Source organism: Microtus oregoni, unplaced genomic scaffold (genome assembly GCF_018167655.1).
Source record: "Microtus oregoni isolate MIOR12 unplaced genomic scaffold, Mior012 000006F_ref0000085, whole genome shotgun sequence".
NCBI classification, from domain to species: domain Eukaryota; kingdom Metazoa; phylum Chordata; class Mammalia; order Rodentia; family Cricetidae; genus Microtus; species Microtus oregoni.
Window position 1 is genome coordinate 53524261 of NW_024543065.1, and position 25298 is coordinate 53549558.

At 52.1% G+C, this 25298-nt stretch overlaps 1 protein-coding gene across 5 annotated transcripts in view; it reads right to left on the minus strand.

The window, feature by feature from the left end:
- Positions 1-262: 262 nt before the first annotated feature.
- Positions 263-25298, minus strand: part of Grik5 (glutamate ionotropic receptor kainate type subunit 5) — a 64845-nt gene continuing 39809 nt past the window's right edge. For 2 of the 5 annotated variants that reach the window (XM_041654864.1, XM_041654865.1), the window contains exons 13-20: positions 15445-15561; positions 15175-15284; positions 14639-14812; positions 6173-6338; positions 5590-5887; positions 4118-4246; positions 3899-4020; positions 263-1208 (exon numbers count right to left, since the gene is read on the minus strand). In XM_041654864.1, coding sequence (XP_041510798.1) covers positions 783-1208; positions 3899-4020; positions 4118-4246; positions 5590-5887; positions 6173-6338; positions 14639-14812; positions 15175-15284; positions 15445-15561 — 1542 coding nt within the window. In that variant the 3' untranslated portion in view covers positions 263-782. The remainder of the gene's footprint in view (positions 1209-3898; positions 4021-4117; positions 4247-5589; positions 5888-6172; positions 6339-14638; positions 14813-15174; positions 15285-15444; positions 15562-25298) is intronic. The other 3 variants (XM_041654863.1, XM_041654866.1, XM_041654867.1) reach the window with 3 other exon arrangements.

Here is a 25298-nt window from a genome sequence, read left to right on the forward strand (position 1 = left end):
CTTCCCTCCCAGTGTCTCCACCCTTCCAGATCCTGCATCTCTCCATCTGTCTCAGGGTCTCTGTGGAAGCCTCCTTCTGTCCTGAGAGAAGGAAGGTCAATGGAGAGGGGGCCGCTGCCGGGACCTGAGCTGACCTGCATGCTTGCGGTCATTGCCCAAGGTGACGAGTGCGTGAATCTCCTGCTGTTCTTGCGGACTCCCAGGATCTAAAAACGCCCGTTGACCTCCCACCTCTCAGAAAATAAACCACACGTATCCCCAGTTTTGGGGTTTTGTTCTTTTTTTATTCCAACAGGGACTGAGATGTAGCAGGGGGAGGTATAGGGGCCCAACTGACCCTCTCCCTGGGGGCGTCTCATAGAAATCTGAGGTTTCTCCCCCCAAAAAAGAGAGAAAGAGAAGAGAGGAGGGGCACCAGGAGACACCCACATGTCCAGAGGCCCTCCCCACCTCCAGAAGTGTGGAGAGCCGTGTCAAGTCTTGGGGTGTCTGAGCAGTCCCAGGTTGGGGTCCTCCCCGCGGACCGCTTTCCAACTCCGGGAGCGGCCCCCACAGTCCCCAGCCCTTGGAGTCCTCGGTCTCTGCGCTCCTCCCGCCCTCGGTGCGGGATGGAATGCGGGTGTCTGCGACACCCTCGCTCGAGTCCACTAGGGGGCGCAGGCCCGCTCCGGAGCTGGGCTGGAATTCACCGGGAACTGAAGGCAAAATTGCGGCTTCCTGTCCACCTGGGGCGCATCGCGTCCCTGAAGTCAGTTGGGGCGTATGCCCGGCCCCGTCCACGGTCATTCGTGCTCGGTCAGCTCGCGGGGTCCAGTGGGGCCTGGCCGCGGTCGGGGTGGGCTGGTGGCTTCGGCTGGGGTGCCCAGGCCACGTGGGGGGGCCCCGGTCCCCGAAGCCCGCAGCGCCTGGATGCGCCTGCACTCTTGGCAGACGCGCACGTGCGTGCAGGGCGTGGGAGCCGCGGGCCGGGGCCCCCCGGGAGGCCCCGGGTCGTCCAGGAGGCGCTGCGGACCCCCGTGCGCGCCCGCGTCCCCGCCCGCGCCGGCCGAGTAGAGCTTGCCGTTGCTGAGTCGCATCTCACGGACCGCGCGCAGCGACAGCAGGGCCCGACTCGGGCCGCCCGGGCGCCGGCGCCGGCGGGAACGCGAGGTCTTGCGGCAAGACACGGCGTGGCGCAGCTCCTGCAGCATCTCCTGGCACACCGACACCTGGGGGTGGAGGGACGGTCACCGCCGGGCACGACGCGCCCTTCTCCCCTTCCCCATCTCCCTTCTGCGCCGCTCCTCTCCCTCCCACCCCCTCCTCACCTCCCAATTCCGTTACCTTAGCCAATGCTTGTTTTCTGTACCCTCTCTCCCCATCCCTCTCTCAGCTCCATGTTTCCTTGAGTTTGTCCCTGAACCTGCCTTTCACTTTCTGACCCCTGTCTTTCCGCACAACATTTTCTGACTGCCCCACATTATTGCAAGGCATATTTTACTGAGTGCTCAGCATTGATCTGGGCACCCCGAGTAACAGCAAAGAATAATAGAGAATTCCTGGTTCTTGGGATGTAGGTCAGTGGTAGAGATCTTACCCAACACGTGTAAGGTTCTGGGTTAAATCCCCATCAATGGAGAGAGAGAGAAAAAAAAATAGAGCCCAGCCCTCCTCAAGTATGCACACAGAAAACAACAAATGGGGACATAAGACATTTTGTCACACAGGTGCTTGGGAGAGAAAACAGTCATAGTGTGTGTGTGGCTGGGCAGGATGCTGCCGTCTGAGACGGTGCAGAAGAGGAAGTCCTCAGTGAGACTCCGTGTGGAGGCTGCAGGAGCCTCATGATAAAAGCCCTGCGGGTGGGTGAGACAGCGCTGTAACAGGAAACCCAGTGCAAAGGTGCTGAGATGGGGCCTGGCTAGGGAGGAATGGGGAGAGAGGGAGGCGATGAGCAGAGGGCGGGGACCAGCTGAGTAAGGCCAGCAGACCATGATAAGGCTCGTGGTTTACTCTAGCGTCCAACGGGAGGCAAGGGAGAATTGATATAGGAGGCTGAGTGTAGAGACTCTGCTGCAGCAGGCTGGAACAGAGGGATGAGAGAAGCCTCTGGGTTGTCCTGCGAAGGCAGAGCCCACAGGATTTGCAGAGAAATAGTGAGGGAGAGGAAGGAGTGAGGATAGATCATGCTCGCACTCGGCACTGGAGACTCTGCCTTGTGGAGACAGAGCAATGCAAGCTTGGACACTTGGCACTTGCTTCATTACTAGACATCCAAGTGGGACACTTACAGACCGTGGAGCTGATGCCTTGGGGAGCTTAGACAGGAGAGTGACTACTACAAGTTTCGGGCCAGCATAAGCTATGTAGTGAGTTCAAGGCCAGTGGGGACTATATAACAAGGCCTTGTTTCCAAATACCAAATCAGGGTTAGTGAGATGACTAGGCCACTGGGGCCGGTTCTTTCTCTGGGCCTCACAATGGTGGAGGGAGAGAATGAACTTCTCAAAGTTGAGCCCTGACCTTCACACTTGTGTCTAAACTCAAAAATTAATAAACAAAACAGTTAATCTTAGGCTGGGGGAGACACACTTTTGGGAGTCATGGCACCTAATCTCCATGTCCCACCCCTTGGCAGTCCTGTGGTCCTCTCCTCCGACATTACATCAGGATTGTGCTGAGTGACAGGATGTGACCAGAATCTTCCATTTCTCTCTTGGATCGCTGCTCTGGGGGATATGAGCTGCCCAGGCAGGAGGGCACTTAAGCAACTAAACAGAGAGGCCCTCCTTCGAGGAACAAAGGCCTCCTGCCAGCTGCCACTAAGTGTATGCATTATGCTTTTAATTCTTGCTCCGGATGCTTGATGTCCTAGGATCTTACAGGCTGGTGGAAGGCTGGCTTTCTCAGAACTGGCCATGTTTTAGAGAACAAAGGGCCAACCTTCACAACAAACCAAACAGTAGTGGGTGAACCTACAGAGACTAGGGCTGCAGACCTAAAGCTGATGCAGGGGGACTGCCAGTTTAAGGCCATCCTGGGCTAAGGGCTGAATTCAAGATTAGACAGGATAACTCAGTGAGACCCTGTCTTAAAATAGAAAGTAAAAATAGGGCTGAGGAGATAGCTCACTGGCAGAGCACTTGCCAAGAAACTACCAATGAAGGGCTTTGTGGTGGAACATTTGCCTGGTACACTCGAGGCCCTGGGTTCTATGCTCAGTACCACAGATACGTTAAAAAAAAAAAAGAGAGCCCCCATGTTCCACGCCCACCAACCCGATTCCAACCAGCCAGTCCCTCCTCTGTCCTCTCTGTCCTCTCTGCTGCATACACTCTCTGTCCTGCCTGTTCCAGGAAAACGTAAGGCAGACTGGCCCAGCCACTTCCTCACCCTGCGTCCCTCACCTGGCATGTGCCACTCCTCACAGTCTTAGATGGGTGTGGTGGGGGTACGCCTGCCTGCACTGCTACCACCCGAGAGGCTGAGGCGAACTGTGGCAATCCTCCTACCTCAGCTTCTCAAGGGCTGGGATTATGCTTGGTTTGTCTGTCTGTCTGTCTGTCTGTCAAACAGGGTGTCATGTGGCTCAGGCTGGGCTTGAACTCATTAAGCAGATGTGGACAGTCCTGTGGCTGACCGTGTGCCCACCTCTGCCTCCTGAGTGCAACTCCACACCAGCTGTTTCTTTTGTATTTCAGTATCCTGCTTCTCAGCCTCAGGGATCCTTTGTCCAGTTCTCTGATCTGTCACCTCCTTTATCTAACCAGGAGTTTCTTGGCTCCCCTCTTACTTCTGGCTCCCCGACCCCCTCTCCCCAACACCTCTCATATCCTCCCTCTACTTCATCCAAGTTCCCACCACTTTGGGCCCTGGAGTCTCCCAGACTCCAGCCCTAACTAACCACAGTCAATCTCACCTCCTCGGACTCCGCTGACCTCCGCGTGGACCAGATGAATTCCATGACCGCCACGAAGACAGCAATGATGAGGCCACAGATGAGCACAACAAAAATACCTCCAATATTCTCCATGCCCAAACCTGGAGGGTAGGGACAACCAGGGTATGGGCAGTGTGGGCGTGGGCCGGGGCCCAAGGGGCTTCTGGGAAAGAGCAGGCATAGGAAGGGGTTTCTGACCTTTGGCCCTGTGGTCCTCTTCCTTGGGGCACCGGCCGCCCTCCCACCACTTGCGCTTCAGGATCTCCAGCCTGTTGTTCTCTTGGAGCTGCAGGATGGCCAGCGTGATCTCATCCCGGAACGGGGAGCCTGGCCAGGCATATGCGGGGATCACCATGGGCCCCACTACCCCAAACCCCACCTGCCCTGCCACCTCTCCCAGCTTCTACTCAATCTCGTCACACAACAGCCAAGAGAGAGGTCAGGCCTGTCCAAGCCAATGGCAACTAGGAAGAGGCTCTCTGTCAGGCGGCTGCCATTCCGAGGAGCCCAGCCACACTGGCCGCCCGGCAGGTTCCCATATCTGCCAGACAAAGCTGTACTTTAGGACCTTGACTTCTGCCCAGAACACCCTTTCTCTCCCCTCCCTCAGGTCTCTGCTTACACAGAGACTCTTCTCGAGTCTTCTATGGCCACTTAATTCAAAATGGCACCAAGTTTTCCACTCCCTGTCAGTCTCTGCCTCTACATCTGTCCACAGCCCTTGTCAGCACCTACTGCTATAGGACATGGCTCTATAGTATGCTTGTCTAATATATCTGTGGTCTAATATGCCTGCCACCTGGAAGGCCTCGCAGTAGTCGGCTTAGTGCATCCCCATCCTTCTGTATCCACGCTCTTCCCTCTCATGTGTTCCCCTCGGGCTCTCTACTCTGAAGTCCCATCTCAATGCCAGGCAGGAGAGAGATACAAGCAAGTGGAGGTGATGAGTGTTTCTTGGGTACCCAGGGGCCAGATTCTGGGCCGACAGAGTAAGCACCCAAGTCTCAGGTTTGAGAAAACCTTACCATGGAAACAAACTAGCGCTTGGGTTTCTCGCACTGGGCAGTGAAACAATATGTACGGAACTATAAACTGTTTCTCCCTGCTCCTTCCTGCTTTTTCCGAGTGGTTGCTCTGAGCTAGGACATAGGTGTGGTGTAGAGAATATGAAGCAAAGAAAAGCAAGTCTTAGCTGAGCATGGTGTTAGAGCTGAGCACGGAAGTGGTACACACATGCACGCACGCACGCACGTCCCTAGTGTCCCTAGTGCGTGGAAGGTGGAGGTGGGAGGGTCAAGAAGTTCAAGGTCATCATCTACAACCTGACCTACTTGACGGTGAATCCTTGTCTCAAAGAATTGAAAAACAAACAAACCCAAATCCTGTCTCCCACGGAGGTGTTGCACCTTGTAGTTCATGTTTACTGAGGAGTACATGCAAAGTCACCTCAGTTCTCTTAATATCCCCTGAGGCTGGAGCTCACTGGTTTCTAGGCTGACTTTTTGTGTGTTTAAAGTGTAGAAGCTCAGGATGGTGACCACACCTGTCCAGGGTCACAGGGCAAGGCTGCTTGTCTTACAGAGTCGGGCATGGGATATTCCTGAGTTCACACACACATCTTGGTTAGTCAGCCCCCACATCCCACATTTCCGGTTCAGCCCTGCTCATACCCAGCGGCATGCCGATGCCATAGCCCTTGGTGTCGAGGAGGCCCCCGATCTGGGTGAGGTTGCAGTTGAGGCGCCGGTGGTACTCATTCATGGTGGACTCCAGCAGGAAGGCGTAACGCGAGTTGAGGACTCGGGCAATTCCTTCCTCGGTGCTCTTGACAAACACGCTAGGCTGTTTCGATTGCATGTAGTTCCACATCCGCTGGTATGTCTGGTACCGTGAGTTCTTGGCAGAGGGAGTATGAAGGAGGATGGGTGAGGGCCACTCTGACTGTTTCTCTCGAGCCCTGTCCCCTCCCTTTCCCACATACACAAGAGTAAATTCATCTCAGCTTGTAGCTCCCCCTCCCCCCTCCTTCCTTCTGACAACTCATACCACATGGCCCAACCCTCCCAGCAGCCTCCTTGACCCTGCTCTACCTGTGCCACCCAGGCCTGGCTCACATTACATCCCCATCTGCCTCCATGTTTCCATTCACTGGGCAAGAGTCACTCTTCAGCCAGGCAGCAGCTCTCCCCCACAACAGGTCAAGTATGTCGACTGCCCTGGTACCTAGCCTGAGAAGTCCTAGGGGTAACCCACCTGGAAGAAGGTCATGGTGGAGCCGGCGTGGATAGTGCCGTACTCAATGTTGGTCTGATCCGCCAGGTCGTCAGCCGACTCCACAGGCACCTCCATGCGCTGCACCGTGAGGAAGGCGGCCAGGTTGGCCGTGTAGGAGGAGATGATGATCAAAGTGAAGGCCCACCTGAGGGGTGGGAAGCGTGAGCCACAGGCTGGAGTCACCTCTTGCACCTTGACCTGTAACCATGGCCCCCTCCTGAGTGGCTCCTCCTGACCCTTGACCCCAGTGGCTCTAACTTTCAAAAGGCTCAGTGCCTGCCAGTTAGGGCAGAGGGCTGGAGTGGGATTCTAGAGCTTGACTCCCGGGGTTAAGTACTGCTTCCAGAAACTTCTGACTCCAGGTATAAGAGAGGAAGATTGTCTGGAAATACACTCTCAATGTGAGCAGCAAAAATGCTGGACAGAATAGAGGAAATCTTTAGCAGTGCAGAGATTAGAACTAGGGCCTCAAGCATGCTAGGCAAGTGCTCTGCCCCTGAGCCACACCCCAGTCCACACTGGGGGATTCTAGGCAGGTGCTCTACCACTGAGCCACACCCCAACCCTTCACTGGGGGATTCTAGGCAGGGGCTCTACCACTGAGCCACACCCCAGCCCCTCACTGGGGGATTCTAGGCAGGGGCTCTGCTACTGAGCCACACCCCAGCCCCTCACTGGGGAATTCTAGGCAGGCGTGAAGATAAATGGGATTTCGGAGACAGAACACTCAAAAGGAAAAAGGCACACAAAATAGGGTGGGGGTGTCCTGAAACACAGGGTTTGCTTGAACCTTTTGCTGGATATCAGTGTGAGAGGTGAGACCTCACGAGGACAGACAGACAAAGAACAACCCTGTTCACACAGGGAGGAAATCCCATCTGTAACTCCAGTTCCAGAGGATCTGACGCTCTTTTCTGCCCTCTCTGGGCATTGGACACACAAGGGACACACACAACAGGCAGGCAAAATTGCCATCCACATAAAATAAAATTTCACACACATACACACAAAATGATGGGCAAGCTACACAATGTAAACACTAGGCATCCAGAAGCTGTAGTGCAGCGCGGACCTCAGAACAAGCACTGGGGCCAGGACCAAGAGACAGGATCTGATGACAGAGGGGACACTTCGGGAGGACGGAACAGTCCCACATATCAGTGCCCATAATTTCAGATTTTCAAAATTCAAAGTGGGGCTGGCAAGGGACGGCCCAGCAGGTCAAGGCATTTGTCACCAAGCCTGATGAGGTTTTGATCTCCAGGTCCCACATGGTGGTAGGAGAGAATGGACTCCCATAAGCTGTCCTCCGAGCCCCACATGTGCTCCGTGGCACGCGCAGACCCCTCGGTAAATAAGGACAAGCTTTCTTTGTTTGTATTTAAGACAGGGTTTCTCTGTGTATTCCTGGCTGCCCTGGAACTCGCTCTGTAGATCAGGCTGGCCTCAAACTCACAGAGATCCACCTGCCTCTGCCTCTCGAGTGCTGGGATTAAAGGGATGCACCACCACTGCCCAGCAATAAAGACAAATATTAAAAAGCTATAAAGTCTCAAAAAAAGTTATAAAGTAAAAACTGATTACACAGTGGAATGTTTTCCTACCCTCTCTCACTGAGGAGCTAGGGCATGGCTCAGTGGTGGAGCCCCTGTCTAGAATCCCCCAGTGAGGGGTTAGGGTGTGGCTCAGTGGTAGAGCCCCTGCCTAGAATCCCCCAGTGAGGGGCTGAAGGTGTGGCTCAGAGGTAGAGCCCCTGCCTAGAAATTCCCAGTGAGGGGCTGGAGCGTGGCTCAGCTGTACAGAACCTGCCAGGAATTCATCAATAAAAGGCTGAGAGTTTAGCTAAGTGGCAAAGTATTTTTCCAAATATCTGGGTTTGACCTCAACAAGAGAGAAAGAAAGAGGTGGGGGTGGAAGAGTGAGAGAGAAAGAGAGAAAGCAAACCCACAAAGCAAAATAACCATCTGACAACTGCAGAGCACACAGAGAGACGCCACCACTTCCCTCCCTGTGGTTGATAGGACAGCCGCACAGAGAGATCAGTGAGGAGGCAGACGCCGTGGACAACCTCAAACCACTCACGCTCAATGACATTTCTAGAACATTTCACCCACCAACATTGGAATTCATCTCCAGGCAAGCACAGGGAACATTTCCCGAGACAGACCATATTGCAGAGCCACGGAACGAGTCTCAATAAATTTAAAAGGATTAAAGACCTACAGAGAATGTTCTCCGACCACAATGGAAGTGAATTAGAAATCAATAACGGAAAGAGCTGGAAAATCCCCAAGTCCTGGCTCCACTGGGCGTCTAGCTGGGTGACCTTGAGGCTAGGCATCCTCACCTGGGCTGGTCGCATCACTGCTGGCTCTGCCACACAGGGTTTTGTGAGGACTGGGCTAACCTAAAACACAGACTGTGCTAGGCACGTGCTTACTGTCACTGTCTTAATGACACTGCCTGACTCACGCAGGAGAATAGGTACCCAATGGGGTTGGCTGCAGGACCCTAGGGCAGCCATTTGTTCTACCCTGGCCTCCCCTGGTAACCCTCCTGCTCTGCCAAGTAAGAGTGGCCAGGCCCTCTTGCAAGTCACAGACCCGAGAGAGCCTCTCAGGCCCCGCTGGTATCTTAGCAGGCCTTAACAACAACAGGCCACTGGCCTCTGCCTAGCACATGTGCAAAACGTTCTGGGTTGGGGAGAGTAGACAGAAGGGTAAATAATACAGCTTCCTGAAAAGCCAAACCTCTGACCCTGACATGACACTCAGGGATGGACACAATCTCTCCACACCCACCTCATGGGCCAATGTAATTCACTACCAAGAAATGACCCGGTGGCTGCCCAGCACACATCAGGTGCCAGGCTGGACCTTGAGACCGCAACATGGTGGACGGGTGGAGGCAGTGGGCACAAGGTGATAAGGACTGGTTGCTCACTGAGCTATTTGGACAAGGTAAATTTGGGGTTAGCTGTTAGGACCCACGAGAATCAGCACAAGACGGCTGGATCCATGAAGAGGCTCAGACAAGGAGTCTGGAAGTGAGCAGCCCTAGCCAGGTGCATTCAGGCGTGGCCTGCAGCAGAGACATGCATCTAGAGGGTGTTTCATGTTGGGTCAAGTGTGGGGTATTTTGTTAGTTGTCTTGGTTTCTGCCAGTGGGCGGGCTGACAATGCAAGGCCTGGCCTGAACAACACAGAAAATTGAGGGCACGGCTCCCAAAGCCTGACTCCTCCATGCAGGGAAACGTATTTCTTTTTTTTTTTTTTTGGTTTTTCGAGACAGGGTTTCTCAGAAACGTATTTCTTACATGGTCATAGTATGAATTGAAATCTCCAGAGCGCAGCTCTCACTCAGCTTGAGGGCTGGATGCTGTTGTGTGGAGAACTGCTGAAAAAATATCCACCATTTCTGGAAGTCACGTTTAGGACAGCAATTCCACTGGTATTTGAGTCACCAAGACCAGACGCTTGGGCCAGCTGCACCAGGTCCCAGTGATTCATTCCAGCACCAGCACGTTCCTGTGCCAACGCGGAGCGTCAACAGCGTTCCAATCAATGACCTTACTTCTCGGCATGCCCTGACTCATTATAAATGGATGTCACCTGTTTTGTTTCTGTCCTCTCTCATGTTCGTGCACAAGCATTTGCTTATTGCTCTTCTGTTATCCAATCACAGATTACATCACCTAGCCGGGCATGGTGGTGCGTACCTTTAACCCCAGCACTTGGGAGGTAGAGACAGGTGGATTTCTGTGAGTTTGCAGCCAGCCTGTTCTACATAGTGAATTCCAGTACAGTCAAAGCTACATGGTGAGACTCTTTCTCAAAAAACTAACAAATAATACATCAAACCACCTTTTTTTTTCTCATTACAACTAGAGCATTGTACTGAAAGCTTTAAAAAAAAAATCTTGTGTGTCAGTGCATGTGAATACAGTGCCACTGGAGGCCAGAAGGGCGCGTTGGATCCCCTGGAGCTGCAGTTACAGGTAGTTGTGAGCCTACTAACTTGGGTGCTGGGAACTGAACTTGGGTCCCCTGCAAGAGCAGTACACACTTTCTCAATCACTGAGCCATCTCACCAGCCCTAAAAAAAAATCAAATATCACCTCAAGATGTAAAAGCATTAAAATAATATTAGTTATGAAAAGGGAGTCTGCAAACACTGCTGGTGCCAGTGGATTCACGGCAGGGTGGGGAGAAGGCAGTGGGCAATGTGAAGCTGAAGCTGAGGACTGAAGTGCCAGCATACGCTAGCAGGGGGCAGTAGCAGGGGGCACACATGCTGTCTGAGCTAAGGCGGTGACTGGACATATGGATACAATGGTCACATGTGAAGTGAGGGTTGAGGGGAAGGGGAGAAGCCTTGCTGCTAGCTGGATCAGGCTGAGGGCTTCTTGACAGGAGGGTGTGGAGACGGTAGCTGAGGAGGCAACCCAGAGACCTTTCTGGACACTGAGGTGTGAAGGTAGGCAGGGCTCAGAGAGCAAGGAGAGTGAGGTCAAGGGATTATCCACTTCCCAAAGAGTGACCAAGGGAGAGCCCCCTTGTGGTAAAGGACAGCATTTGGGCATGCTGGTTTCTGAGGCTGACCTGTCTTCAGTGCTGAGGTTGCAGGTATGGCTACAGGAGACTGGGCTGAGTGAACACTGCCCAGGAGGCATGTTCTGACCAGGGCCCACGACGACCCCTAGGATGACAGCATCGATGCCCTACAGTCCTCCTGCAGGATGGTAGGAGCCTGGCCTGTAGTCACTGTCACTGAGTCACATGAGGAGACGAACAGTGCTGCTGGATGAGCAGAGTGTGTGGGAGGACGAGTGGTGTGGAAGAGCAGAGGCCAGGCAAACAGCTGCAGGGAGCCATGAATGGGAGAGGGTAGGGAATGGCTGATTAGTCGGCACGGCCCTCAAGCAGTAGGCCCAGGCTGAGGAGGAAGAAGTTGGGCTCACAGAGTGGAGACCATTGGCTCAGTGCCTTTAGGACAGTACAGACTCACATCTGCCCCTCAACCCTTGGAAAACATCGACCTTTCAGTGCATGGTAAATGGGACTCTGGAGATGGTATTAAGGGCTAAGATGAGGAAGTGATCCTAGACCGTGCAGACAGGCCTGGTGAACACAAGTGTGTGGATGTGGAAGCAAATCAGAAGTGAGTCTAGTGGAAAAGCAGTGTAATTTCAGGTTCTTCAAAGGTTGAGGCAGGAGGGCTGAGAGCTCAAGGCAAGCTGGGGCTACAGAGTGAATTCCAGACAGGCAAAAGCAGCTTGGTGAGAACTTGTCTCAAAATACAAGAACAAAAATTTGGCTAGCCGGGCGGTGGTGGCGCACGCCTTTAATCCCAGCACTCGGGAGGCAGAGGCAGGCGGATCTCTGTGAGTTCGAGGCCAGCCTGGTCTACAAGAGCTAGTTCCAGGACAGGAACCAAAAGCTACGGAGAAACCCTGCCTCGAAAAATCAAAAAAAAAAAAAAATTTGGCTAGTGCTATGGCTCAGTGGTAGATCCCCTGCCTAGAATCCCCCAGTGAGGGGCTGGGGTGTGGCTCAGTGGTAGATCCCCTGCCTAGAATCCCCCAGTGAGGGGCTGGGGTGTGGCTCATTGGGAGAGCCCCTGCCTAGCATCGCCCAGGGGGGTAAGCAGCACTCCTGTTCAGCATTCACAAACCCCTAGCTTCAATATCTAGCTTTGCAAAAATAAATAACAAGAGAGAGATTTGATGAAGTTATGCTAATTTTTTGTTTGTTTGTTTGATAAACTAGGTCAAAGGTCAGAGAATACAGGAGGATTGTAAAAGCTGGAAAAGATGACTCTTAGCCTTGTGAGACCTACGGCATGGACCACATGGTGACCACTGCTGCTTGACAAAGTTCCAGCGTTTCTACATTGCAGACCACCATTCTCCAGAACCTTTTAACTTTCATTTTTAATGATTCTCACTATTAGTGCCTTTCCCTTTGGGAGATTTTGTGCAGGGCTTTGGTAAAGGATGAAAATGTGTACAATGGTAGCCTCTCTATTCTTTGGAAAAAAATCCCTACCACTGACCGAGTAACCAGAAATCCCACTGTGCCCTCCTAATTACCCCAAGAACAGGAACGATGGATTTACTACACACGCAGGACCCCAAGGATGAAAAGCCTACAATTCGGATCCAGAGCCTGAGGCCATTAAGGGCAAGAGTTCAGCTAATGAGTGTAGGAGTCAGAATGGTACAATATAATGGAAAAAGAGTAAGACATCGTAAGACATCAGGATAGTCTCCTTTGGGAGCGGTAAGAGGGGAACAGGTCCATATAGTAAGACTAAGAAACTGTATTTAATATAAGGTCTGCTCCCCAGAAGAAGTCCTTTTCCCAAAGTCAGGCATTTGGATAAGGGTCTCCATTCCTTCAGGGGCTTGAGGAAATGTCCTGCTTATTAACAGTCCTTCTTATCTCTAGCAAGAGGAACTTGCAGCCCTTTCATTAACCTGACAGGTGCCTATTATTACGGTCAAGGCTAAATTCCTCAACCCCAGATCTCAAAACACTCCCTAGTTTACAGCCCCTTGTCTCCCACCTAATCCTTTGTGCAACTACAGAGAATAAAAAGGAGTATTCTCTTTTCAATTAAATGCTGCTGGCAACCAACCTGATTCACACCCCCTCATCCCCAACAACTTTACACATCCTTTCTGGGACCTGAACCCCAGCCAAAGCAGGTCTTTGACAGATCTGATTTGGGTTTCTGACCTCCAGAACCGTAAGACAGTACATTTGTGTCATTTTTTAAAATAACTGACTTATTTTTATGTGGACTGGTGTAAGAGTGTCAAATCCCCTGGAACTTGAGTTACAGACAGTTTTAAACTGCTATGTGGGTGCTGAGAATTGAACCTGGCTCCTCTGGAAGAACTGTCAGTGCTCTTAACCACTGAGCTGCCTCTCCAGCCCCATTTGTGTCATCTTAAAGCACTACATTGGTGGTGATCTTTGTAGCAGACAGGAATGAACACAGAGGTTCTTCTGTCTGGATTTCTGTTTTTCCAGTGCTGGGTATTAAACTCAGGGCCTTGAGCACACCAGGCAAGTGTACACTGAACTGTATTCCTAGGCCCCACCCCTCCTCTTTTTAAGATAAGGTTTCCTGTAGCTGAGGCTATCCTCAAACTCAGTATAGCCAAGGATGCACTTGAAGGATGCTCCGCCTCTAACTCCCAGTGCAGAGAACACAGGTGTCTACCACCAGGCCCTGTTTATGCACTGACAGGAACTGAAGCCAGATCTTCACGCAGGCTAAGCAGGCACTTCACCACCAACCGAGCTCTATCCTCCCATGCCTTGGCTGCTTGGTTGTTTACTGTTAGTGTGTGTGTGTGTGTGTGTGTGTGTGTGTGTGTATGATGTGCACACCAGTGTGTATGTGGAGGGCAGAACTCTGCAGTTGATTCTCTCCATCTTTCTGTGGGCTCTGAGACTGAACTCAGGCTGACAGGCTCACAGCACAAGCATCTGTGCCCACTGGGCCATCTTTTTGGCCTTCTAGTTAAGTTAGTGAGCTGTAAGTTCAGTGAGAGACCCTGTTTCTAATAATAAAGTGGAGAGCAACAGAGACGATGGTCAGTGTCAGCCTCTGGCCTCCGCACACTCCTGCACGCATGTGCACACACAACTGCATGTATGCATATATGCCCACACACATCCACCATACACACCAAAATACAACAAAAAATCTAAACAAACAACAAGAAACTCACGCCTGCCTCTATACATACACACACTTGTGCATACACATGAATACACACACAAAATAAGCAAATAAACAAATATTTTTTAAAATGCAGGCCAGGCATGAGCTGTAGCTAGCATGAACTTCCGAGCGCATGTCCCAGGAGAAAATGAATCTTATCCAGGACACTGGATCCCTGCTCTAAATCTCTGGAACAAGCAGGGCAATGTCACAGACAGGATAGCAACGCCCCTCTGGTCATGTCAGCACAGGTGACTCACTGACGCCCGAGCCATGGGCCCTTCCCTTTCCTCACATGCTCAGGATGAACTTGGTCTCCTGTACATGCTAGCCAAGTACTCTACCACTAAGCCATAGCCCTAATCCTTGGTATTTTTGGACTCTGTCTTATTAGTAGCCCATGGTGACCTTGAACTTGATATTTAAGGTCAGGCCTCTCTCAAACTCACAATTCTTCTGTTCCAGCCATCGTCAAATGCTTATAAACCTGACAGACCTTTCTGTCTAATTTTTCAGACAAGGGAGCCTGAGGCAAAGAGAGGGGACATCCCCTACCCAAGGCCATAGAGACGGTGGGCAACTGTTGAGGTTGGGCTCTTCATTGCATAGCATGGAGGGCACCGGGAACTCGCTGGGGAGAGTAGAGCAGCCCCTCTATCCCTGAATGGAAGCCTCCCAACCCTGACAGTGTAGTACAACGGGGCTCACCAGACTCCGCTGACACAGCGCGTGGACAGCGCCCGAGGCATGATCTCTGAGCCTTGTTGCATGAAGCCACCCACAGGGAACCAGAGGCTGTTGCCCAGCGTGTACTGGTTCTCCAGGATATGGGGACGCGCCCGAAGGCATGGGTGAGGATTGTACCACTCGTAAGGGCTCAGCCTGTGGAGAGATGAGTGGGTGGGTGAGGCGGAGGTGCAGAAAAGAGACCGGAAGAGGTGGGAAAAGAGTGACGGACACATGCAAAAAAGGAGGAGGGCAGATAGCAGAGATGCTAACACATCACGGAAATAGACTTTGCAGTGGAGGCAAGAGGAGAGAAGCAGAGAGAAAATGAAGGAAAGAGGCCTGCCAAAGCCCAAGTCAAACCCCTGAAGGGGAAGAGAGAAACAGACAGGGCAAGAAAGACAGGAAGGCAGGTATAGGGCACCTGTGGCAGCAACAGAGGGACAGTGTGGGTGGTCTGTGCGCTGGACTGCGGCCTCTCTCCCCACCCCCTCCCCAGTAGCAGGTGGTCCACTCACCTGGCAGCCAGGAAAAGGACACAGCTGACAGCAAGGTAGGCAAGAAGCATGAAGAGCCACACAGCAGGGGAGAAGGGGTCCAGGAAGGAGAAATAGCCAGGCTTGCGGCCCTATGGATGGAAAGAACAGTGAGAACAGCTACCCCTGCACAAGCGGTGTGCTCAGCCCCTACATCCTTCAGAAATTCCGAAGTCTGACCAGCCCGCCAACCCCAGATCCACATAAGCCCATCTCTAGTCACCCTCCCCACCCCCAGCCCTGGAAATGTACCATGTGCACTCTGTAGAGGATGCTGATCCCCAGGGTCATGAAGGGCTTGGAGAAGTCAATGACTTTCTCCCGCTCCGCGGTGATGGTGAAGGCTGCCACAGCCAAGTCTGCCTTCTGCTGGAGGGGAAGCAGATAGGGTGGAGGGAGGAAGGCAGGAGACAGAGGTGGGCAGTTAGGGACACTAGAGTTACCTCCATGAGAGTCAGAGCTGAGACTGGCCGCAGCTCTATCCCAGTCCCCCTGGCCTGCTGGCTCCTACCGCTACTATGGTCAGGTCCATTGCAGCAGCCCTGCTTTTGTTTTGTCGTGAGAAAGTCCCATTTTGCTCAGGCTAACCTTGAACTCATTACATAGTCAAGGCTAGCATGATCTCCTCTTCCTCCCTAAGCCTCCTGAATGCTAGCATTACAGGCTTCACCTCCTAAATGTTAGCATTCAGGCTGACAGCCTTATTATTATTATTACTTGCTTTTCTTCTCTCTCTCTCTCTCTCTCTCTCTCTCTCTCTCTCTCTCTCTCTCTCTCGACTGGGTACTTATAGCTTTGAAGCCTGTCCTAGAACTTGCTTTGTAGGCCAGGCTGGCTTCGAACTCAAAGAGATCCGCCTGCCTCTGCCTCCCGAGTGCTGGGATTAAAGGCAGGTGCCACCACTGCTCAGCTAACAGCCTTGTTTTTAAAGCCCACCACTTGCTGCTGTCACCCTGCAGGAGATTAGTGTCCAAGCCACCAGGTCTCTGGCTTGTGCTGGGACCTTGGTTTCAATAAATGGTGTTTATTAATTGCTTACCAGAATGGATAGAAGTATTTTGCTTTGTTTTTGGTGGTGTCAATGTGCGTACACATGTTCATGTGTGTGGATGGGGATGTGTTATATGCAAACGTGCTCTCTCTCTTTCTCTCTCCCTCTCTCCCTCTCTTTTTTTTTTTTTTTTTTTTTTGGTTTTCCAAGACAGGGTTTCTCTGTGTGTCCCTGGCTGTTCTGGAACTTGCTCTGTAGACCAGGCTGGCCTCGAACTCACAGAGATCTGCCTGCCTCTGCCTCCCAAGTACTGGAATTAAAGGCGTGTGCCACTACCACCTCCTGGCTCCACCTTACTTTCTGAGGCAGGGTCTCTCACTGAACCTGGAGCTCACTGGTTCAGCTACACAGCCTATTGACCAAGAGCTAAGAGTTTCTTCTTCCCAGGCACTGCTGCTGTTCCTGGCTTTATAAGTGTGCCGGGGATCTGAACTCAGGTCCTCACACTTGTGTGGAGAGGACTCTACCCACTGGGCCATCTCCTCACTCCCTGGACAGGACTTCCTCCTGATCCTCTCTGTCTCACCCAAAGCTCTCTGGGGCATTGCTAGTTCCATTTACAGATGGGGGAGTCTCAGAGAGGCATGGGAGCAGCTGGAACCATGCAGTGGGTGTAACCACAAATCTCCTGCTCCAGCAGGCACCGTGATCTAGACAGTGTCTGAAGGACACACAGGGCTAGGGTCCAGCTCAGCCGCAACGATCTTGGGGAAGGCTGCATACTTCTGGTGGGGAGGAGTGCTGTGGGATAGGCCCGAAGGAGTAAAATGTGGGACAGACAGAAGGGTGTAGGCTGGGCTGTCCTGACCTGCAGGGAACCCCTTTCTGCATGAACTCAGTGATCCTACAGGACTGTGTCACTTTGGGGACATCAGCCAGCTGTTAGCTGAGGACTGACACAAGCAGGGAAGAGTCTGCACCTCACATGCGGGCATGCTCACCCGTACTGCACCTCACACGTGGGCATGTTCACAGTGCTAAACCTCACACATGGGCATGCTCACACGTGCTGCACCTCACATGTAGGCATGCTCACTTGTACTGCATCTCACACAGGCATGCTGTGAGCATGCTCACATGTGCTGCATCTCACACACAGGCATGCTCACACATGCTACACATCACACATGGGCATGTTCACACATACTGCATCTCACACACAGGCATGCTCACACATACTGCACCTCACACACAGGCATGCTCACACATGCTACACATCACACGTGGGCATGCTCACACATACTGCACCTCACAGTGGGCATGCTCACACATACTGCATCTCACACACAGGCATGCTCACACATACTGCATCTCACACACAGGCATGCTCACACATACTGCACCTCACACGCAGACATGCTCACACATACTGCACCTCACACACAGGCATGCTCACACATACTGCATCTCACAGTGGGCATGCTCACAGGTACTGCATCTCACAGTGGGCATGCTCACACGTACTGCATCTCACACACAGGCATGCTCACACATACTGCACCTCACAGTGGGCATGCTCACACATACTGCACCTCACAGTGGGCATGCTCACTCGTACTGCACCTCACAGTGGGCATGCTCACTCGTACTGCATCTCACAGTGGGCATGCTCACACATACTGCATCTCACACGTACTGCACCTCACACGCAGACATGCTCACACATACTGCATCTCACAGTGGGCATGCTCACACATACTGCATCTCACACGTACTGCACCTCACACGCAGACATGCTCACACATACTGCACCTCACAGTGGACATGCTCACTCGTACTGCATCTCACAGTGGGCATGCTCACTCGTATTGCACCTCACACGCAGGCATGCTCACACGTACTGCATCTCACAGTGGACATGCTCACTCGTATTGCACCTCACATGCAGACATGCTCACACGTACTGCACCTCACAGTGGACATGCTCACACATACTGCATCTCACACACACTGTCTAGTCATTTCTACAGCACAGTGGGCTTCGTGCACTATGATTATGCATGTGCTGAGACGCTGGCCAACAGTGACACACACATGGCTCGTGGAGCCATGAGACACATGTAACAGGAGCACACAGTGACATCTCTCAGTTGAGCAACAGAACAAGTAGAGTGGGTCCGGGAAATGTAGAGCATTGCTTCTGCCCCACTCCCATGACTGTAGGACCTCAAGCAGGGGGTTCATGTGTCTAGGTCTTGGTTCACTGTTCTGCAAAGGGGGATTTGGTCATCAGGACACAGCTGTGCCCCTCCCCACACTTCAATTTCATATCCTGGACTTCAGCCAGGAGATTCCCAAACCCAAATTTAGGAAGAGAGCTTGTCCTGGGGCTGAAGCTGAGAACACAAGTGGCCTAGCAGTCCAGGCAGAAAGAAAGTGGGCAGTAGCAGGGAGGGTGCGTCCCTAGGAAGGCTGGGACTGGGAAGATGGGGTTCAGGGCCCTAGAGAGTGTATCAAGAAGGGAGGACACAAGCCAGGATTGGAGCCCATGGTGTGATGACCTCCATAACTGAGAGTGGCCTTAAACCCAAGAGAGAACAGGCATGTGTAATTCAAGGTCAGAGAAAGATGCCACAAGCCCAAACGACAACCAAAAGACAGGCGGATCTCTGTGAGTGTAAGGCCAGCCTGGTCTACAGAGTGAATTTCAGGATAGTTAGGGCTACACGGAGAAACCTTGTCTCAAAAACAAAACAAGAAAAAAAAAAACAAAATTCAAAGTCAGCGATGGAAAGGTAGCTCAGCCCGGAAAGTGCTGCATCTCACACGCAGGCATGTTCACATGAGGACCACAGGCATGGCCAGCATGGGGACCGCAGACATGCTCACATGAGGACCACAGGCATGGCCAGCATGAGGACTGCAGGCATGCTCACATGAGGACCACAGGCATGTTCACATGAGGACCGCAGGCATGCTCACATGAGGACCGCAGGCATGGCCAGCATGAGGACTGCAGGCATGCTCACATGAGGACCGCAGGCATGTTCACATGAGGACCGCAGGCATGCTCACATGAGGACCGCAGGCATGCTCACATGAGGACTGCAGGCATGGCCAGCAAGAGGACCGGGTGAAATCCCTGGAACTGTGTGCAAAAGCTGGGCATGGTGGAATTCGATTGTGACCACAGCATCAGGGAGGTGGAGACAGGTGGATCCCTGGGGCTCAGAGGTCAGGCAGAGCAGTGTAGCCGGTGAGTCCAGGCTGGTGAGAGAGCCTGTCTCAAATGAGGTGGACAGCATTTCTGAAGATGATGCTCAAAACAAGACAGGGTGTGGTGATGCCCAACTTTAATCCTAGCACTCGAGAGGCAGGCAAAGGCAGAGGAATCTCTCAAGACCAGTCCGGTCTATATGATGAGTTTCAGGCTAGCCAGGGATACACAGTGAGATCCCATTTAAAAAAAATTAAATAACTTAAAAACCCAAACCAGAAACAAACGAACCTAAGGTCAAGGAAAGAGCAAATAGGCCCCAGTGAAATCCAGGGCCAGAGAGAGAGAAGGCAGATCAAGGACAACTCACTCTTCATGTCTGCAAGAAACCACCCTGATCTGATGATGACCCAGAGCCGAGAGACACAGCGCAGGTTCAACAAGGACTGCAGGGTGAGTGAGGAGTAGCCTAATACATCTGAGGTACAGGAGACAGCTCAGCCTGAGGCATAACCAGAGGAGGTGTGTGGTGGTGTGCACAGGGATTCCTGGGGCTGAGAGTGGGAGCATTCATCCTTTTTTCTAAACTGGTCACATGTGTGAATAAGATGAACTGGTGTGGGAACCATCATGACTAACACAGGGATCCTATTGTGTGTGTGTGCACACGCGCATGCATCAGTAACAGTCCTTCCAGGGAGGCTCAGGACCTTTTCAGATATACCCGTGTTCTATGGTTCTTAGGCGAACTGTTTGGGGATCCCCCTTCTCCCCAGAAAGCCTGTAGGGTTCCTCTTTGCTCTCTGCCCATCTCTTGAGGCTCAGCAGCCTCTCTGTACACCTGCCTCAGACCCCACACCTGCTGCTTCTTTCTCCTGCTCTGCTCGGGAATCCTCCCAGGTCTGTCCACTCCTTCCCATCTCCTTCACCCAGGTCTATGGTCTACGCTCCCCAGTGCTTTTCCTGGCAGCCACACTTGCCCCCAGCACCCTCCCATCTCTCACAAAGTGCACATTCACTCCCCAGATATAAGCTAAAGGGATGTCTCCTTTTCAAAACACATCACGAGGCTGGAGAGACGACTCAGTGGTTAAGAGCGTGGGCTGCTCTTCCAGAGGACCAGGGTTCAATTCCCAGCATCTACATGGCTGTTACAACTGTCTGTAACTCTAGGTCCAGGGGATCTGACACCTTCTTCTGACCTCTGTGGACATCAGGCACCCACGTGGTGCACGTATCTACATGCAAGCAAAATACTCACACACGTGAAATAAATAAACCTTAAGAACAAACAAACTAATACACACATAATAGCTCCTCCTTTCACTCGGGAAGAGCTAGCCTCCTGTCTTGCTGGCACGCCTACATACACAGTCCTCTCCCGAGTTTGCTCTAGCCACTGTGGCCTGCTTTTTGCTCTTGAACTCTGTAGACCCATTCCCTACTGCAGGGCCTCCCTGGCTCTTCCTTACCACCAGCAGCTAAAAACCAAACTCACGATCAAGGAGGAAAAAGACGGTTCTCAGCAACAGCTAACTCCTCAGTGTCGAGGAGTCAGGCCTCCTGGAGCCCACCTCACCTCCGCCCCACACTACCGCTGCTGATTTTACATTCTCTTAAGTGTCTGTCTAGCAATGCATTAGGATTCACTCAGGAGGCAGAGGCAGGAGGAACTCTGTGAGTGCAAGGTCACCCTGGTCTGCAACAAGCAGTTCCAGACCAAATAAGGCTCTATAGTGAAATCTGTCATTTTTCAGAAGGGAAATGATCCCAGCCATTCCTCCAAAGCCCCCCAGATAGCTCAGACATCCCTTAACCTCAGTAGCTTAAATTACAAAATGTCTGTTCACTTCTGTGCCTCTATTACTAAACTTCTAAGGGCTGTGTCGTTTGTCTGTGGCAATTGCACAGAGACCAGGTCAGAGCAGGGGGCTGATGTGTCTCATCTCCCAGAATCCTTTGCTAAAGCCTGGAACATCACCACAGTCTCCTGGACCTCCAAGTTGCCTCCTCTCCTCTGTACCACCCTGGGACCCTAGTCCCACATTTCCCCATGTACAATACTCCCCTCCATGGCCACCATTCTGCAGTTTCCCCAGAACAGCGTGTTTGGTTCCAAAGTAACTCTATGCAGAGGGACCTTCAGACCCACATGTGAGGAAATAGCATGGGGAGAGTGGCCATTTTGATCTAGCTGACTCTGGGATTTGGAACCACTTGCCCTCTGATGGGGTTTTTCGTGCCTGCAGTTCCCACCCTCCAAAGCTGGGGGCATCTGAAGTCACTCCCAAGTCAGACCCCGCCGTGTTTGCAGGGAGCTCAACACATGGGTGCTGACCAGCCTTGTTCTAAAGATTTATTTTTATTTTTGTATGAGCATTTGCCTGTATGTACATCCATCACACCAATCCTGCTTAAATGCCACAATAACGCTCACTCTTCATCTACTGGCCAGCATTCTCAGGCTGCTTTTAAAGCCCGGAGCATCTCTGTCTTCTGCCCCTAAGGGCCTACTTCAAAATTCTCCCATGAGGCTTTGTTCCACCTGCCTTCACTTGCATGCCTCACCCTTGACCCCCACATGTGGTCACCTGCCCATTCTGCTCGTTCATCCATTCATCTACACAACACAGCTTTAAGTAAGGAAAAGAAAGGGCAGGGGAGAGGCAGGGTAGTGGAGCGCATATGACACGAGTGCAGGAAGGGCTATGGGAAGTAGGAGGACACAAGGGGAGGACAGACGGACGAGAGGCAAGAGGATCAATGAAAATAAACACTGTAATGAAAAAAACATTATTTTGACTAATAACAAAAGAAATGATGGCGGGAGGGTCACCTGAATGCCCCAAAGCCAATAGAAGCCCTCGTGACTGTCCCTCTGATCCGTCCAAACCCACATTCTAGGTGCTTACAACCCTTGTTACTTCTCCAAATGTTCCACTAGAATCCACCAGTAGGAGGCGCTAGAGGAGGGCTTCGAGGATGCCGGAGGAGGGGAGGCTTGCTCTGCCAGGTCCCACCCACAGGGGGGCACTAAGGGGAAGGTTGCAGGTTGTAGGTTGGAGGGTTTGCTCCAGCCTGCCTCCAGATCTCCCTTTCTAGCTTGGGCAGCTGTGGTTCCTTCTTCCTTTCCCTACAGCATCTGCAGAGCTGGCTTCTCCCGGAGCAGGCCTCCAGGGGGCCGAGTTACAGCTTCTTTGGGCTTCTAAATAGCTCTAGCTTTCCCTCTTGCTGCCAGAACTAGGGATGTGACCAACTCCTGCATGGCACAGGAAAGCAAGGTGCCTTTGCAGACCAAGCTTAGCTGGAACATGGCCCCTTTGTTTACATATTGTCCAACTGCATTTCCGTTTAACAGAAAGGTTAAGTGCTTATGACCAAATGGCCTGAAAGTCAAAACTATTTCCTGTGTGGCTCTTTCCCAGGAAGTCTCTCACTCCTGACTCGGGGGTCTCTTATTCTCTCACTTAGCAAGTCAATGACTTGGTGAGGGTCTGACTGAGGCATAAATGACCCCCAAGTCCCGATGGAGGATCAGGTCACACAGCCCTCAGACACATGTCCTGCATGGACTTCAAGGAACCAGGAGGAGTATCTCAAAGGCCAAGTCAGTATGGAGGACATCGGTTTGCCTCCACAAGGGCCCACTGGCACCTGGTCCTGTCCATCTCAGGGGACTGAGCAGCCTGCACACTGCCTTGAATCTGCTGCACAGCCAGCCTCACTCCAAATGCAAAGCTGGAAGGGTCCTCTGGTACACAGGCGGATGGAAGTCACACTATCTAACGTGGTACGAATTGCCATGAACACCCAAACAACCTGCCAAATGTCAACAGCACCAAGCCAAAAGGAGTACCCTCCTCCGGGTCTAAGCTTGGGTTCTGTGGGACTTTGGGCTCTGAGTTGCTGTCTTTTGACTCGCCCAGTCTTACAGGCAGGAGCTGTTGCCACTTGCTAGTACCGATGGTTGAGCCACAGCCCAGCCTTGCATGCGTGTGTACATACCATCCGTGGTGCTCACGTGTGATCAGAGGACATCTCTCTCTCTACTCTGGGTCCCGAGTCATCGTAGCCATCCCCATCGTCGCCAACATTTCCCCACTGAGCCATCTCACTGGCCCCCTTTACCTTCTATCCTGGGACCAGGTCTTTGCAATCCTCTTGCCTTAGCCATGTGAGTGACGGGAGTCCAGCAGCCCCACCATGCCGGGCTAGTTAGCAATTCTCTCTTGGGGAGGTGGCTCAGTGGGAAAAGAGCTTGCGTGTGAGAATGGGGACCCGAGTCAGCTCCCTGCACCCACGGAGAGGAGCACCACCTGTCATCTCAGTACCCAGGGGAGGGGACGCATAGTTGACTTCATGGGGCTCACTGCCCAGTCAGTCTCGCTGGAAAGTTCAGTTAAGAGGACCCGGGTGTAATGCCCAGCATCCACATGTCAGCTCATACCCACCTGGAACTCCAGTTCCAGAGGATCCAAAGCCCTCTTCTGACTCCCCTGGGCACCAAGCACACATGTGTGGTACACATATATAAGTGCAGGTAAACATTCATACACATAAAATACATTTTTTTTTTCAGAAATAGGGTGTGCAGAGCCAGGCATGGTGATCCCAGCACAGTGGCAAGCAGATCTCTGTGAGTTCAAGGCCAGCCTGGTCTACAAAGCAAGTTCCAGGACAGCCAGGACTTTGTCTTGAGAAACAAACAACAACAAATAGGGTAGACAGGGTTAGAAGAGGACACCTCTGGCCTCCACATGAGCTTTGCACATACATGAGTCCATGCACACGCACGTGCGCACCTACACACACACGAGCGCACACATCCATTCTACACATCCACACAATTCCGTCTGTTTAAACAACTATGAGGCAGGCATGAGTGCACACTCCCACCAATCCCAGCACTTGGAAGACCGACGGAAGAGGATCAAGAGGATAAGGGCTGGGGCTATGGCTCAGTGCATGCATGAGGCTCTATCTTCAATCTGAAGTACACACACACACACACACACACACACACCCCACACACCCCTCCCTCATATGCCTACTATGATTCTACTGAGTTAAGCAGTTGTTTTTATCTCCAGATTGGTTGTGGCTGATTGATGTCAGAAAGACTACTGCTAACCCTGCTAAGGAAACTGCTTTCAGCTCCTTGGATGCGATCAGCATACTGCTGGCCATGTAGCAGTCAGCACAAGACTGTAGAGACCCTGGAGATCAAATTCTACAAAGTCCATATCAGGGCAGAAAGTGGGAACACTGATGTTGCCCCGAGGCAAGGCTCCGACGACATGCACTCAGCTTCGGGAGGTCTTTGGAAATCAGTGTGGATGAAAAGGTATTTGCCAGGTCACCCATGTGTCTGTCAGCTGTACTGATTTGTTCCAGTAAAGACACTTCATTTGGGACAGCAACTGCGATTGAGCCATCACCTGATCGCCGGCACAATTACCCACAGTCATTCTCTAGGATCCATCTGTCCTCCATGGACCAAAGAGGCCGTGGAATGGGGGTGGGCTCAGTACCTCTGATGGTAGGGCTAATCTCTGCAATTCATAGACGATAAAGAACTGCATTAGTGGGGCTGGAGAGATGGCTCAGAGGTTAAGAGCACTGGTTGCTCTTCCAGAGGTCCTGAGTTCAGTTCCCAGCATCACCCAGCAACCGCATGGTGTCTCACAACCATCTGTAATGAAGTATTGCACTCTCTTCTGGCCTGCAGGCGTACATGCAGACAGAAAACTGCATACATAGTAAATAAATAAATCTTAGCAAAAAAAAGAACTGTGTTAGAATTACTAAGTAACGAAAGATAGAGCATTCTAAGGAATAGGTTCTTGCTACCATAGTGGCCCTGGTTCCCTGGGTCAGTGCTCAGTACACTAACCTGGG